This window comes from Herpailurus yagouaroundi, unplaced genomic scaffold (genome assembly GCF_014898765.1).
Source record: "Herpailurus yagouaroundi ecotype Mexico unplaced genomic scaffold, PumYag 189, whole genome shotgun sequence".
Taxonomy (NCBI): domain Eukaryota; kingdom Metazoa; phylum Chordata; class Mammalia; order Carnivora; family Felidae; genus Herpailurus; species Herpailurus yagouaroundi.
Window position 1 is genome coordinate 16,970,567 of NW_024412420.1, and position 13,324 is coordinate 16,983,890.

At 44.8% G+C, this 13,324-nt stretch overlaps 1 protein-coding gene across 1 annotated transcript in view; it reads left to right on the top strand.

Annotated features, from left to right (window-relative positions):
• Positions 1–1,832: 1,832 nt before the first annotated feature.
• Positions 1,833–13,324, top strand: part of DHX8 (DEAH-box helicase 8) — a 32,908-nt gene continuing 21,416 nt past the window's right edge. Inside the window, exons 1-9 of the mRNA XM_040497692.1 lie at positions 1,833–1,980; positions 6,728–6,813; positions 7,365–7,437; positions 7,816–7,901; positions 9,562–9,671; positions 10,050–10,415; positions 10,834–10,978; positions 11,332–11,535; positions 12,187–12,274. Of these exons, the coding sequence (XP_040353626.1) occupies positions 1,833–1,980; positions 6,728–6,813; positions 7,365–7,437; positions 7,816–7,901; positions 9,562–9,671; positions 10,050–10,415; positions 10,834–10,978; positions 11,332–11,535; positions 12,187–12,274 (1,306 nt within the window). The remainder of the gene's footprint in view (positions 1,981–6,727; positions 6,814–7,364; positions 7,438–7,815; positions 7,902–9,561; positions 9,672–10,049; positions 10,416–10,833; positions 10,979–11,331; positions 11,536–12,186; positions 12,275–13,324) is intronic.

Consider the following 13,324-nt stretch of genomic DNA (forward strand, 5'->3'; position numbering starts at 1 on the left):
CCAATGGAGTGAGTCTCTAATATCCCAATTCCAAGCTGGCAAGTTGAGCAAGTTGAAGGATTTTCCTTTCCATTCATGGGGAAAAGGAATCAGTGCAGTACTGATTCCTTAGGGACCTGGAAACCTGGAGCTCTTGCAGTCAGCGAGAACTACTGCTCCGTGGTTTGCTCTGCCATTTCTAAGCCCATGCTGAGATGTTGGAGGGACACAGTCCAAAGGTGCAGCAGGGTAATGTAGCCTGAAGCTGAAAGCAAAAGGGTCCGATTTCCTCCCTTTTACTTGATCGGAGGGTCATTCACTTCGGGGTGCCTTCATTTCCTTATTCATCACACAGAGCAGTGTGGTGTGGAAAAATCCTTAACGGTTAACGTTAACCGACTGAGCACCCAAAGTTATTTTTATTTTAGACACAGAGAGATTGTGAGTGGGGGAGAGGAGCAGAGGGAGAGAGAGAGAAAATCTTAAGCAGGCTCCATATTGAGCATAAGCCCAACTCGGGGGCTCCATCCCACGACCCTGGGATCATGACCTGAGCCAAAATCAAGAATTGAACACTTGGGGCACCTGGATGGCTCAGTCAGTTAAGTGTCCTACTCTTTTAAATTTTTCTTTTTTTAATGTTTATATTTCAGAGAGAGAGAGAGAGAGAGGGAGACACAGAATCTGAAGCAGGCTCCAGGATCTGAGCTGTCAGCACAGAACCCGATGCGGGGCTCCAACTCACGAACCGCGAGATCATGCCCTGAGCTGCAGTCAGACGCTTAACCGACTGAACCACGCAGGCGCCCCAAATGTCCCACTCTTGATTTCAGCTCAGGTCACGATCTCATGGTTCATGGGTTCAAGCCTCACATTGGGCTCTGTGCTGACAATGCAGAGCCTGCCTGGGATTCTCTCTCTCCTTCTGTCTGCCCCTCCCCAACTCACAGGCTCTCTCTCTCTCAAAAATAAATAAATTAAAAAAAAAAAAAAAGTTGGACACTTAACTGACTGAGCCACCTAGGTTCTCCCCCAGAAGGGGTTTTCACAAGAGAGGAGCCAGGTGGCTCCCTGGGGTCTCAGATTGAGGGGATCTGTAGTTGACAGATGAATTTTACAGTAGCCATTGTCTCTCTCAGCTTTGGGATTATAGTAACCGCCATTTGTAGTGTGTTTACTGTGCATTAGGTTCCTTGCACAATTGTCTTATTTCGTTATCACCTAAGCCCAGTTAGAACATTATCCCGGTTTATAGATGAGAAAACAGGCTCCACAGATTAATTTGCCCAATGTCATTTAGCTAGATAACAGAAGTGTTGTTTCCTCATCTGTAAAATGAATTAATAACAGAAGTAGACTATCACCTACAGAATCGCTCGAGATAGTTATGAGCCAAGAAGAGGCAAAGCCCTGGTAATACAGGGAACCTCTGTAAACCGAGTTTTGCCTTTTCCAAACTTGAATTTGGGTTCCTTTTTCAAAGCGCAGGCGCAGGCGCGTGTGAGGCGCGGGGATCGTGAACTCCCCGGCGCCCCTTGCGCAGGCCACGGTCGCCCTCTGCCGACGGTGGGTGGGAGAGCTCTCAGAGTGAATGTTTCCAGGCCTGAGAACCGACCAAGAAGCTGGATGGCCTGTAGAGGGCGCGGCCGGCGCCCAGAGTAACCCACTTGGCCGTCCCTTCCTTAGGCACTTCCTGTCTGATCTCTATGATTCTCTGTTGCGTCATGGGAAGTTCCGGTAGTTTTCAATTTACTGTAAACAACAGGGACGTGCGCCGACCCGGAAGTGAAAACTGGAGCAGGCCCCGAGCAGTTCAGAAGGCCCGGTAAAGCGGGGTGCGGGCAGCTGTAGCCATGGCCGTGGCCGTGGCCCTGGCGGGGGCTGTGACCGGAACGGAGCTAGGCCCCGCGGAAGAACTCGCCAAACTCGAGTATCTGTCTTTAGTGTCGAAAGTTTGCACCGAGCTGGACAATCACTTGGGGATCAACGACAAGGACCTGGGTAAGCTCGGGGAGGCCCCTGCGGCCTCTGGGTTTAGGGTCGAGAGAAGCGAAGGAGAAATGGGGTTGATAGGCTGAGTATTGTGTCCGTATGAGTCTCTTTTTCTCTGTCGCAGACACTCGGTCCTGCGGAACCTTCGGCCCGGGGTCCCCGTTTGAGAATTCTCCAGGCTGAGCTGTTTAGAAACCATTGCCCAGAGCTGTCAGTGAAACCCAGAGTGGCTATCGCTCCTGCTTCCTGTTTTTATTTTCCTCAGGTCCCAGTTAATTAAACAGCGTTAATAATAACAGCAGCAGCAGCCGCATCATAATGATGATGATAATGGCCGAGATTTATTGGCATGCCAGATGTTATGCACGGTGTTTTACTTATGTTATCTTACTTGGTCTTGTCACGACCCTGTGAGATGTATTATCTGTTTTTCGATTAAGAAAACAAGGCACTGATTAATGAATTAAGTAATCCTCCTGGATATCACATATCAAATGTGAGCCTGATCTGGAACCCAGGTCTTTTGAGGTCTGCCTTTAACAGTTCTCAACCATTTATTAGGCGTTTTGGGACAGACGGTACAGGTGGAGAACCCCAACCGAGGAACTGAAAAAGGCTAAGGGCCTAGAGCTAAGGCCACAGAAAAATGGAGTCCTTATGAAGGCAAAGGGATGGATGGAGTCAAGAGCATGAGTGGAGGAATTGACCTTTGATAGGTGGAGGGATGCCTGATCCATTAACATTTTTTTTTAACTATTTAAATTTATTTTTGAGAGAGAGTGTGCGCAAGTGGGGGAGGGGCAGAGAGAGAGAAGGACAGAATCTGAAGCAGGCTCCAGGCTCTGAGCTGTCAGCCCAGAGCCGGATGTGGGGCTTGAACCCACGAAGTGTGAGATCATGACCTGAGCCGAAGTCGAAAGCTTAACTGACTGAGCCACCCCAGGTGCCCCTAAAGTCTTATTTAAATAACCCCTGTACCCAGTGTGGAGCTGGAACTCATGACCCCGAGATCAAAAGTTGGATGCTTTTCTCACTGAGCCAGCCAGGCGGCCCATTTGATAGCCAGATGGCCCACTTCCTTAATAGGAAGGAGAACAGAGAATGTGGTTATAGATGCGGACAGGTTTAGGGGTTGGTGGTAGGAAGATGAGGGGGAGACATCTATTTGATTGTTCTGCTTTCTAAATGAAGACGAAGTTAAGTCACCAGCTGGAGAGATGGAAGGGAAAGGGCATGTGACAGAAGGGGTCCGGGGAATTAGATTGTGTGACCTTGAGTAAGATACCCAATTTCTCTGAAGCCCTTTTCATCATCTATGAAATGGGGATGATAGTTGCTTTTCCCAGGGTGACCATATAGCACCTAGGAAGATGCCCTGCTGCCAGTGTATTTTAGTTCACTTTTTTCTTGCTTCCCAGTCAAGATGTGCCTGTCCTGTATCATTTTCTCTCATTCTCTTTCTCTTTTAGATGGTAATGAGCAACACTCCTGTAGTTTACTATCTGGGTAATATGTTCTTTCATTCAGCAAATACTTACTGAGCCAGTGTTAAATTGTTTCGATGTTACCCTCATTATGTACAAAAGTAAAGTGAGGTGTAAACTCCATGATTTTCTAGCCTGTATATAACTGAAGACCCCATTTAATTTGCAAGTAAGCCACAAATACGCTTTTTCTGTTTCTAATTCCAACACCATTTATTCACATGTTTATTTATTTAAAAGATTTTACTTTATTTTTTTAGATTTATTTTGAGAGAGCGGGGGCTCACGTGTGTTGGAGAGGGGCAGAGAGAGAGGGAGAGAGAATCCCAAGCAGGCTCCACACTGTCAGTGCAGAGCCCGACGTGGGGCTTGAATCCATGGACTGGGAGATCATGAACTGAGCTGAAATCAAGAGTCTGACGCTTAGCTGACTGAGCCACTCAGATGTCCTGAGATTTTTTTTTTTTTTTAAGTAATCTCTACACCCAACATGGGGCTTGAACTCATAACCCAGAGATCCAGAGTCGTATGCTCCACCCACTGAACCAGCCAGGCATACCTACCCCGCCCCCCCCGCCCCCCCCAATTTATGATGTGTGTTTTTTCCAGTACCACTAAGTAATTCTGTGACACCAGATCGGTGTCACTGAACTCAATGCTGACACTATCTGGAGATAGCATCAGATCCCACCGGTTAAGGGCTCAGGCCTGTAAGACTGACTCACCTTAAACTTCAGTTGCCATTCACAGTCCAGGTGGTCACCTGTGCTGAGCCAGTGGCTATAGATCAGAGGTTCCAACGACTCCCCTCCTTGGATTTGATAATTTGCTAGAGCAGCTCCCAGAACTTAGAAACATTTTACTTACTAGATTACTGGTTTATTAGAGAAGGAGATAACCCAGGGACAGCCAGACGGAAGAGATGGGTAGGACAAGGTATGTGGGAAAGATTGAGGAGCTTCTATGCTGAGTGCCCCACTGCCTCAGGTCTCCACTTGTTCACCTACCCAGAAGCTCTCCAAACCCAGTCCTTTTGCGTGTTTGTGGAGGCTCCATTATAGGAGGCATAATCGATTAAATCCTTGGCCATTCGTAAGTCAACTCGATTTCCAGCCCCTCTCCCCTCTCTGGAGGTCAATAGTGGGGCTAAAAGTTCCAGCCTGTAGTCGCATGGTTGGTTTCCCTGGCAACCAGCTCCCAAATGACATTACCTAGGGGTTTTACTAAAGTCATCTTAATGTAACAAAAGATGTTTTTCACTCTACACTTCCTGAAATTCCAAGGCTTTTAGGAATGCTGTGCCTGGTAAGGGGATGAAGACCAAATATGAATATGAATATGAATATAAATAAAAATAAATATAAATAAACATAAATATATACACACATATATGTATTTAATGTTTATTTATTTATTTTGAGAGCGCGAGCGAGCAGGGGGAGGGACAGAGGGGGGGATGCAGAGAGAGAATTCCAAGCAGGCTCCCCACTGTCAGTGCAGAGCCAGATGTGGGTTTGATCCCACGAACCTGTGAGATCATGACCTGAGCCTAAAGCAAGAGTCAGACACTCAACCAACTGAGACACCCAGGTGCTCCAATGGACTTGTTTTTAACCACTAATTCATTTTTGATAGCTCAGTTAATTTAATGTGCCCCCATATAATCCTGAAAATTAACAAAAAACAAAAACAACCGCCCTAACTAATGACAGCTGCAGTGTGAATATGCTGCTGATTGCTTTGAAATAGACTCTTGAACATTGCATGTCTAGCACCATATGACTGACTTCTCCCTCCACATTTCTCTGCCGAATGTGGGCTTTGAAGTCAGATTGCCTGGGTTCCAGTCCTGGCTCCACCATTTATTATTGGGTAGGTCAGCATCTCAAACCCTTAGCCTCCTCGTCTGTAAAATAGGGCCAGTAATGGTACCTACCAGTGAGGGTTATGAGGATCATGGGGATAGCTCATGTGAAGCACTTAGCATAGTGCCTGGCATGTAGCAGGTGGTCAAAAGTCTTAACCACTGGCATTGCTGATACTAACTTGTTATGCGTAGGCTATGTTCATGTAGCCTGAAGGCATTTAGCTTTTACTTAATGTCCTCAAAAAAGTAAAGACAGGGGCGCCTGAGTGGCTCAGTCGGTTAAGCGTCCGACTTCGGCTCATGATCTCACAGTTTGTGAGTTCGAGCCCCGCGTCGGGCTCTGTGCTGACAGCTCAGAGCCTGGAGCCCGCTTCAGATTCTGAGTCTCCCTCTCTCTCTGCCCCTCCCCTGCTCACACTCTGTCTCTCTCTGTCTTTCAATAATAAATAAACGTTAAAAAAAAAAAAAAGTAAAGACAAATGCCAGCATGGAAGTGGTATAGTAGCACTAGTTTATGTTAGTTATCCATGTTATTATTGTTATTTTTAGGTTTAAAATCCCGATGAAATCATTAACATTTTCTTGTGGGGCTCACAGTGTGAGGCTTATTATCTCAGCCCCTAATAAAATGCGCTTTTCTCCTGAAAGTCTCTTAATTAATAAGTAGCTCTAATATTAGAGATTTCAGGGGCGCCTGGGTGGCTCAGTCAGTTAAGCATCCGACTTCGGCTCAGGTCATGATATAACGGTTCATGAGTTTGAGCCCCGCATCGGGCTCTGTGCTGACAGCTCAGAGCCTGGAGCCTGCTTCAGATGCTGTGTCTCCCTCTCTCTCTGTTCCTTCCCTGCTCACACTCTGTCTCTGTCTCTGTCTCTCTCAAAAAATAAACATAAAAAAAAAAAAAAAGAAATTCAAACACTGGGCAGGTTTGTAGTGAAGAATTTGGGAAGCAGGTAAGTCTTTTATCAACTTGGAGGTTGGACCATCCAGCAGCTGCCTGGCTCTCATATGTGGATTGAGTCTGACCTTGCAGACACTGTAGAATGCATCCTACTGTGGGCTTTCATCAGGAGGGTGAGGGTGGGCTCTTGCTTTTGGACATTGTTACTTCTGGAGTCTGTATGACAACAGGTCACAGCTAGTAGTCTCATGAGAAGAGTAGGAGATCATCTGGGACAGTGAGGTGTGCCATTTTGTAGGAATATCTTGTTTTTGTTTCTAAAAATTAACTAGAACATGCACGGATAATCTTGGTACTCTAAATTCTCTTTCTTTACCCTCACTGGATAGTACTCTTTGGTTTCTATGACTGTTGGATTGGCTAATTGGTTTTGCTTTTAATGTACTTGAAAATGATTTTTTGCTCGCCTCCGTTCCAGTTTTAATCCCTTTTCTCGTTTGCAGCTGAATTTGTGATCAGTCTTGCTGAGAAAAATACCACGTTTGATACTTTTAAGGCTTCTCTGGTCAAAAATGGTGCTGAATTCACGGTATGTGTATCTGGAGACCCCTATTTTGTTTTACTGTCACTATTGAATTTAAATTTTGGTAGGATTTAACATAGGATTTTGATAGAGAAAGGAGAGAACTTGTACATACCAATCAAAGAAACCATTAAGTGTGTAATGTTTTTTTTATGCCACCGAGCAGTGGTGATAGAACTGGATTTCCTGTGACACCTTCCTAAGAAAATGGGGTAGGATTTCCATCATTAAGTCTTTATGAGTGTTTATATCCTTGTTCTATGAATCTGGAAGTCAAAAACAAAAGAATTTAGGTTTTGGAGGTAGTTCTAAACCGTGGAAAATAAAAATGGTTGAAGGGAACTAAATTACCTTTCCCTCCCAAAAGTCCAAAAATACCCACTTTATCCGTAGCTACTTTGCTAGGTTCACACCACATCAAATTGATACTCTGCACTTCATTTGTTCCAATTAGCTAAATTCAGCTATGCAGCCACCCTTTAAAGGTCATCCCATTTCTGACTGTTTTCAAGCACTGATTCAGGGGCTGATCATTTTTGTTCTGTTTCTTTTCAAAGGATTCTCTTATTAGTAACTTGCTACGCCTCATACAAACCATGCGGCCTCCAGCAAAGCCTTCTACTAGCAAAGGTGAGTAGGGCATCTGGCTGAGCTTCAGCCTCCAGAATGGTCTAGCTTGTGAGCATCCTGTAAATTGTTTCTGTCCCTTGCAGCAGCTGCTGAGCAAGTACACATCCTGGTAAAATTTTCCAAATGACTGCTTACGTAACCAGATGAATTCTGATGTATCTTCGCGCCCTCCCCCATGCCCACGTAGTTTGTAATCAACGTTATTTTTAGGAAATTGAATTATGTGTATAGTAATGTATATGAATAATATGTAGAAAAATGCCATGTTCTGTTTTTAGTTTGATGCAAATCTGATGTTAAAGTTCATTGTTAACCATTAAGAATATTAAATACATCTTTTTTTTTTTAACCCTTTTATATGCTCTGTGATGAAACAAGATCCAGTTGTTAAACCCAAAACTGGAAAGGAAAAGCTGAAGGAACTCTTCCCAGTGCTTTGTCAACCAGACAACCCTTCTGTCCGGGTACTGATACCATTTTGAGAATGTCTCTTCTAATTGGGTATTTCTCTGAGCCCTGTCCCTTTTGTGTGTGTCATTAGTTACTGGTTTTACGTTTGTGTTCATTGTAATATGTTTTTCTTTTCTAAGTTTACTTATTTATTTCGAGAGAGAGAGTGTGTGAGCTGGGAAGGGGCAGAGAGAGAGGGAGAGAGAGAAACCCAAGCAGGCTCCACGCTGTTAGTATGGAGCCCGATGTGGGGCTCAGTCTTACAAACCATGAGATCATGACCTGAGCTGAAATCGAGAGTTGGACGCTTAACCGACTGAGCCACCCAGGAGTTCTCATTGTAATATATTCTTCTTTCTTTATTTTTAAAAAATGTTTATTTACTTTTGATAGTGAGTGAGCAGGGGAGGGGCTGAGAGAGGGAGACACAGAATCTGAAGCAGGCTCCAGGCTCTGAGCTGTCAGCACAGAGCCTGATGCGGGGCTCAAACTCATGAACCGTGAGATTATGACCTGAGCTGAAGTCAGATGCTTTACTGACTGAGCCACTCAGGGGCCCCATAATATAGTTTTCAAATTGAAAGTGTTGGATCACTCCCTGAGCATGTACTATACATAGTATAGTGTTAAAGAGTTTAGAGAAAATACTTGAGGGAAATGGGATTGAGAATTGTGGGAAGCAGTGATTAGGGCTATGAAATAAGGTTCTAGAACAGATACCTGATGTGTGAAGTGAGATTTTTTGCTCTGTTATGTGTTTGGTCTAATTTTTTTTAAGTGTTTTGATTTTTAAATTTTATTCTGGCAAGTGTTTATTGAGTACCTACTATGTACCAAGCACTAATCTAAGTACCAGGGATACAGCTGTAAACAAGACAGACAGAATGTCTGCTCTCTTGGAGATTACATCATAGTATTGGGATGGGGGCAGGAAATAAACATGTAAACTCCACTAGTGGGGAGGATACAGGCAGTAAACAAGTACACTGTATAATATAGCTGATAACAATAAGCACTGTGGAAAAAAATTTAGCAGGTGAAAGGGGGGAAGAGAGTGCAATTCTTTAAAAACACTTCTTTAAATTCTTTAAAAAGAATTGCTAGAATTCTTTTTTTTTAAGTTTTTTTTTTTTTTTTTTTAACATTTATTTATTTTTGAGAGACAAGCAGGGGAGGGACTAAGAGGGAATCAGACACAATCTGAAGCAGGCTCCAGGCTCCGAGCTGTCAGCACAGAGCCTGACACAGGGCTCGAACCCATGAACCTTGAGATCATGACCTGAGCCAGAGTCAGATGCTTAACTGACTGAGGCACCCAGGCACCCCCCTAAGCCTTCTTTTTAAAGCATTGCTTTTTAAAAATTTTAACATCATTTTCTATTTATAATACCTCTTGCATGCTTTCACGGGAGGGATGATGGCTAATTGCCCTCCATGGGCTTGTATTAAGGACAAAGGGCATTTGCCAGATGTATCAACGGCTTCCAAGAGTGTTTGCTCACTCCTTCTGTCTCTCTCTCAAATGGTGTTGGAAATCTCCACCCGTCTCTGCTTCCTTCACATAAGTGGTCAGTGATGTAGGGGCTGTCAGGTTTGTAGATGTACCCAGAATACAGATTCTTACATGATTTTCTTCCCCTCCCCTCCTAACTTTGCTGGCCTCTGGTGTTGCAGACCATGCTGGATGAGGATGATGTGAAAGTCGCTGTGGATGTCCTGAAAGAACTGGAGGCCTTAATGCCCAGTGCAGCGGGCCAGGAGAAGCAAAGAGATGCAGAGCACCGGTTTGTCCATCACCCTATCCTTTGGAAGCTTAGGGTGCTGCGATAATTGAGTTTTGTGGGCCAGCTAAGCAAAATTTGGGACAAGCTTACAGACTCTAGACTGGCCATGTACTGTATTGTTAGATCTATTTTCATTGTTCCCTGCAAAGAGTATTTATGCAGAAAACGCTGAGACGTTTATAACTTAGAAATCAGGGTTGAAGGAGGCACTTGTGACCTCATCCTTTATGGGCCTACAGGGATGTCCGAGAGAAACTAATTCAACTCAGCACTTAGTAGGTACCTGACATGTGCGTGGCACTGTGCTGGGTGCTTGGGGATGCAGAGGTGAAATTGGGCTGGTTTCGTTTTTAAAACAAATGTTTGTTGATTTGTTAGAGACAAGACAAAGAAGAAGAAGCGGAGCCGGAGCCGTGACCGTGACCGCGACCGCGAGCGTGACCGGGAGCGGGAGCGAGACCGTGATAGAGACCACAAGAGGAGACACCGGTCCCGCTCTCGGTCACATTCCAGGACCCGGGAGAGGAATAAAGGGAAGTCTAGATACCGGTCTAGGAGCAGAAGTCAGAGTCCCCCCAAAGACCGGAAGGACCGGGACAAGTATGGGGAGAGGAATCTGGACAGATGGAGGGATAAACACGTGGACCGCCCTCCCCCGGAGGAGCCTGCCATTGGGGACATTTACAATGGCAAAGTTACCAGCATCATGCAGTTTGGATGCTTCGTGCAGCTAGAGGGATTAAGGTATTAGTTGGTGATCTTCTTTCAAACCTGTGATGGGCAGAATTTCTCTTATCGCTGAGGATTTTCATATTTTAAAAAGTTGTTACGATTAATGTCGCTTTAATCAAATCAGCCATATCAGGTTGTTAGAATTTGACTTTTATTTGAAATGATATATAGCCACACATTCCTTACTCTCCCTTCAAGAGATCTGCCCTTTTGCTCACTGAGACACATGAGAATTTGTCCCCCCTAGCCCCATGTCTTTTCTTTGGGAGGGTGGTAATACTATTTTATTTTTTTTAACCGTCTTCTTGGTACTTTCCTCTTGAGTTTTTGAGCTTAAGACCATTTCCTCTTGTTGAGTTCCAACAGGGTGGAAATTGGTTGGGGAAAAGGTATTTTAGGCATGCTCTACATATATGTGACTCTCCCTCAGGAAGCGGTGGGAAGGCCTGGTGCACATCTCTGAGCTCCGGCGAGAAGGCCGTGTGGCCAATGTGGCTGATGTGGTGAGCAAAGGCCAGAGGGTCAAAGTCAAAGTGCTATCCTTCACTGGGACCAAGACCAGTCTGAGCATGAAGGTAGGTGAGATATCCAGTCTGTTTCCAGGTCTTAAAAAAACATTTTTTTTAATGCTTATTTATTTTTGAGAGAGAGAGAGAGAGCGAGAGAGTGCGTGTGTGCGTGCGAGCAAGGGAGGGGCAGAGAGAGAGGAAGACAGGATCTGAAGCGGGCTCTGCACTCAGAGCAGAGAGCCCGATGCAGGGCTCCAACTCATGAACTGTAAGATCATGACCTAAGCCGAAGTCAAATGCTTAACCAACTGACCCACCCAGGCGCCCGTTTCCATGTCTGATGGCCAAGGAAACAAAAAGAGGACAGCAAATGAGTTAGTTCCTTTTTTTTGTTTTTTGTTTTTTGTTTTTTGCCTTAGGATGTGGATCAAGAGACTGGTGAAGATCTAAATCCCAATCGACGACGAAATCTTGTTGGGGAGACCAATGAAGAGACTTCAATGAGGAATCCGGACAGACCCACTCACCTTTCCCTCGTCAGCGCCCCTGAAGTAGAGGATGACTCTCTGGAGCGCAAGCGCCTTACCCGCATCTCTGATCCAGAGAAGTGGGAGATCAAACAGGTTGGGGCCATTTGCCTGTATGGCTTCATAGCCATTCTGCATGTAGCGTGGTGGTTAGGAGTGTGGGCCCTGGAGCTCAGTGGCCCGGGGGAACTTCCTGGCCGCTTACTAGCCGTGGGATCCTGAGCCAAGCCACTCTACTTCTTTGTGCCTCAGTACCCTCATCTGTGGAACAGGACCAGTAGTGGCACCGTGGGGATTAAATGAGGCGGAAGAAGTGGAGCACTTACGTTAGTGCCTGCGTGTGGTTAGTGCTGTGTGAGTTCTTGTTTCCACCATTCCTCAGTACATATCAGAGCCAGGTGACGGAGGCAAATGTATCATGGTTCCTCACCCTTGAGGAGCTCAAGGTCTAGTGGCGGGAGACAGATGGAAACATAATTGTCAAAGTTGGATGTTACATAACAGGGAATGTGCACAGTGCTGCGGAAACCAGGGAAGGAGCAGATAATGCTTCCTGGGGGCACGACCCTTGAGCCCTGCTTTTAAGCGCCACATTGTGCCCCCTAGAGATGAGATATGTGATGTTTGAGGCCCTGCAATCCCGGTCAAAAGAGGAAAAACCTTGGTTTCCTATGTGGAACCTCTGTACTGCAAAAGAAGAGTTTCGATCCCAGCAGGTTACAGATGTTGCTTCTGTCCTTTCACTAGATGATCGCTGCCAATGTCCTTTCCAAAGAAGAGTTTCCGGACTTCGATGAAGAGACTGGCATTCTCCCTAAAGTAGATGATGAAGAAGGTAACTAGCCACTTAGATTGAGCAGGATTGTGGATCAGGAGGACAGTGGATGAGTTGAGCAGTTCGGTAGGGTGGTTTAGATGTAGTTTAGCCTAGTGGCTTAATTTGTTTCTTTCCTAGGTATTACCACTCATTACCTCCAAGAACAAGGGCTTCTCCAGGTTGGAAGCAGAAAATTCATTTTTCTTTTTTCTTTTTTTTTTTTAAAGGTACAAATTGGTTTCTTTTTTTTCCTTTTTTTAACTTAAATTTTTAGAGAGACACAAGAGTGCACACGTGGGGGAGAGAGGCAGAGGGAGAGAATCTTAAGCAGGCTCTATGCTGAACGTGGAGCCCAAAGCAGGGCTTGATCCCACGACCCTGGGATCATGACCTGAACCAGAATCAAGAGTCAGACGCTCAAGCAGCTGAGCCACCCAAAAATTCATTTTTCTGAGAGATGTTTATATATTGTTATACTTTTTGGTTATGATACATATTCAGGATACAAAAAATTCTGATTATATTTTGAGGAGGAAATTTCATCTCATATTCTTAGTAAGTGTTCTGCAAACCCTGGATCCAAGTAGATTACCTCTGAGTTGCCCTGGAGACAACTTTTAACTCAGTCTAGTAACAATTTTTAAAGATTGTGAAATAAATCCAATAAGACATATAATTGATGTAATAAAGGAACACCTATGTACCTACTACTCAATTTAAGTGGATTTTTTTTTTTAATTTCTTTATTTTGAGAGAGAGAGAATGCCAGGGAGGGACAGAGAGATGGAGAGAGAGGATCCCAAGCAGGCTCTGTGCTCACGGCACACGACCTGGGGCTTGATCCCAGGAACCGTGAGATCATAACCTGAGCCAAGATGAAGAGTCAGATGCTTAACTGACTGAGCTACTCAGGCGCCCCGGTTAAGTGGAATTTTATCAGCAGCTTTGAAGCCCTTACATGTACCCCTCTGATGAAATCCTCTTACTCTTTTCTCTGGGTAACCACCGTTCTAAATTTTGTGTTAATTATTTCCCTGCCTTTTTTTTTTTTTTTTTTTTTTTTTTTTT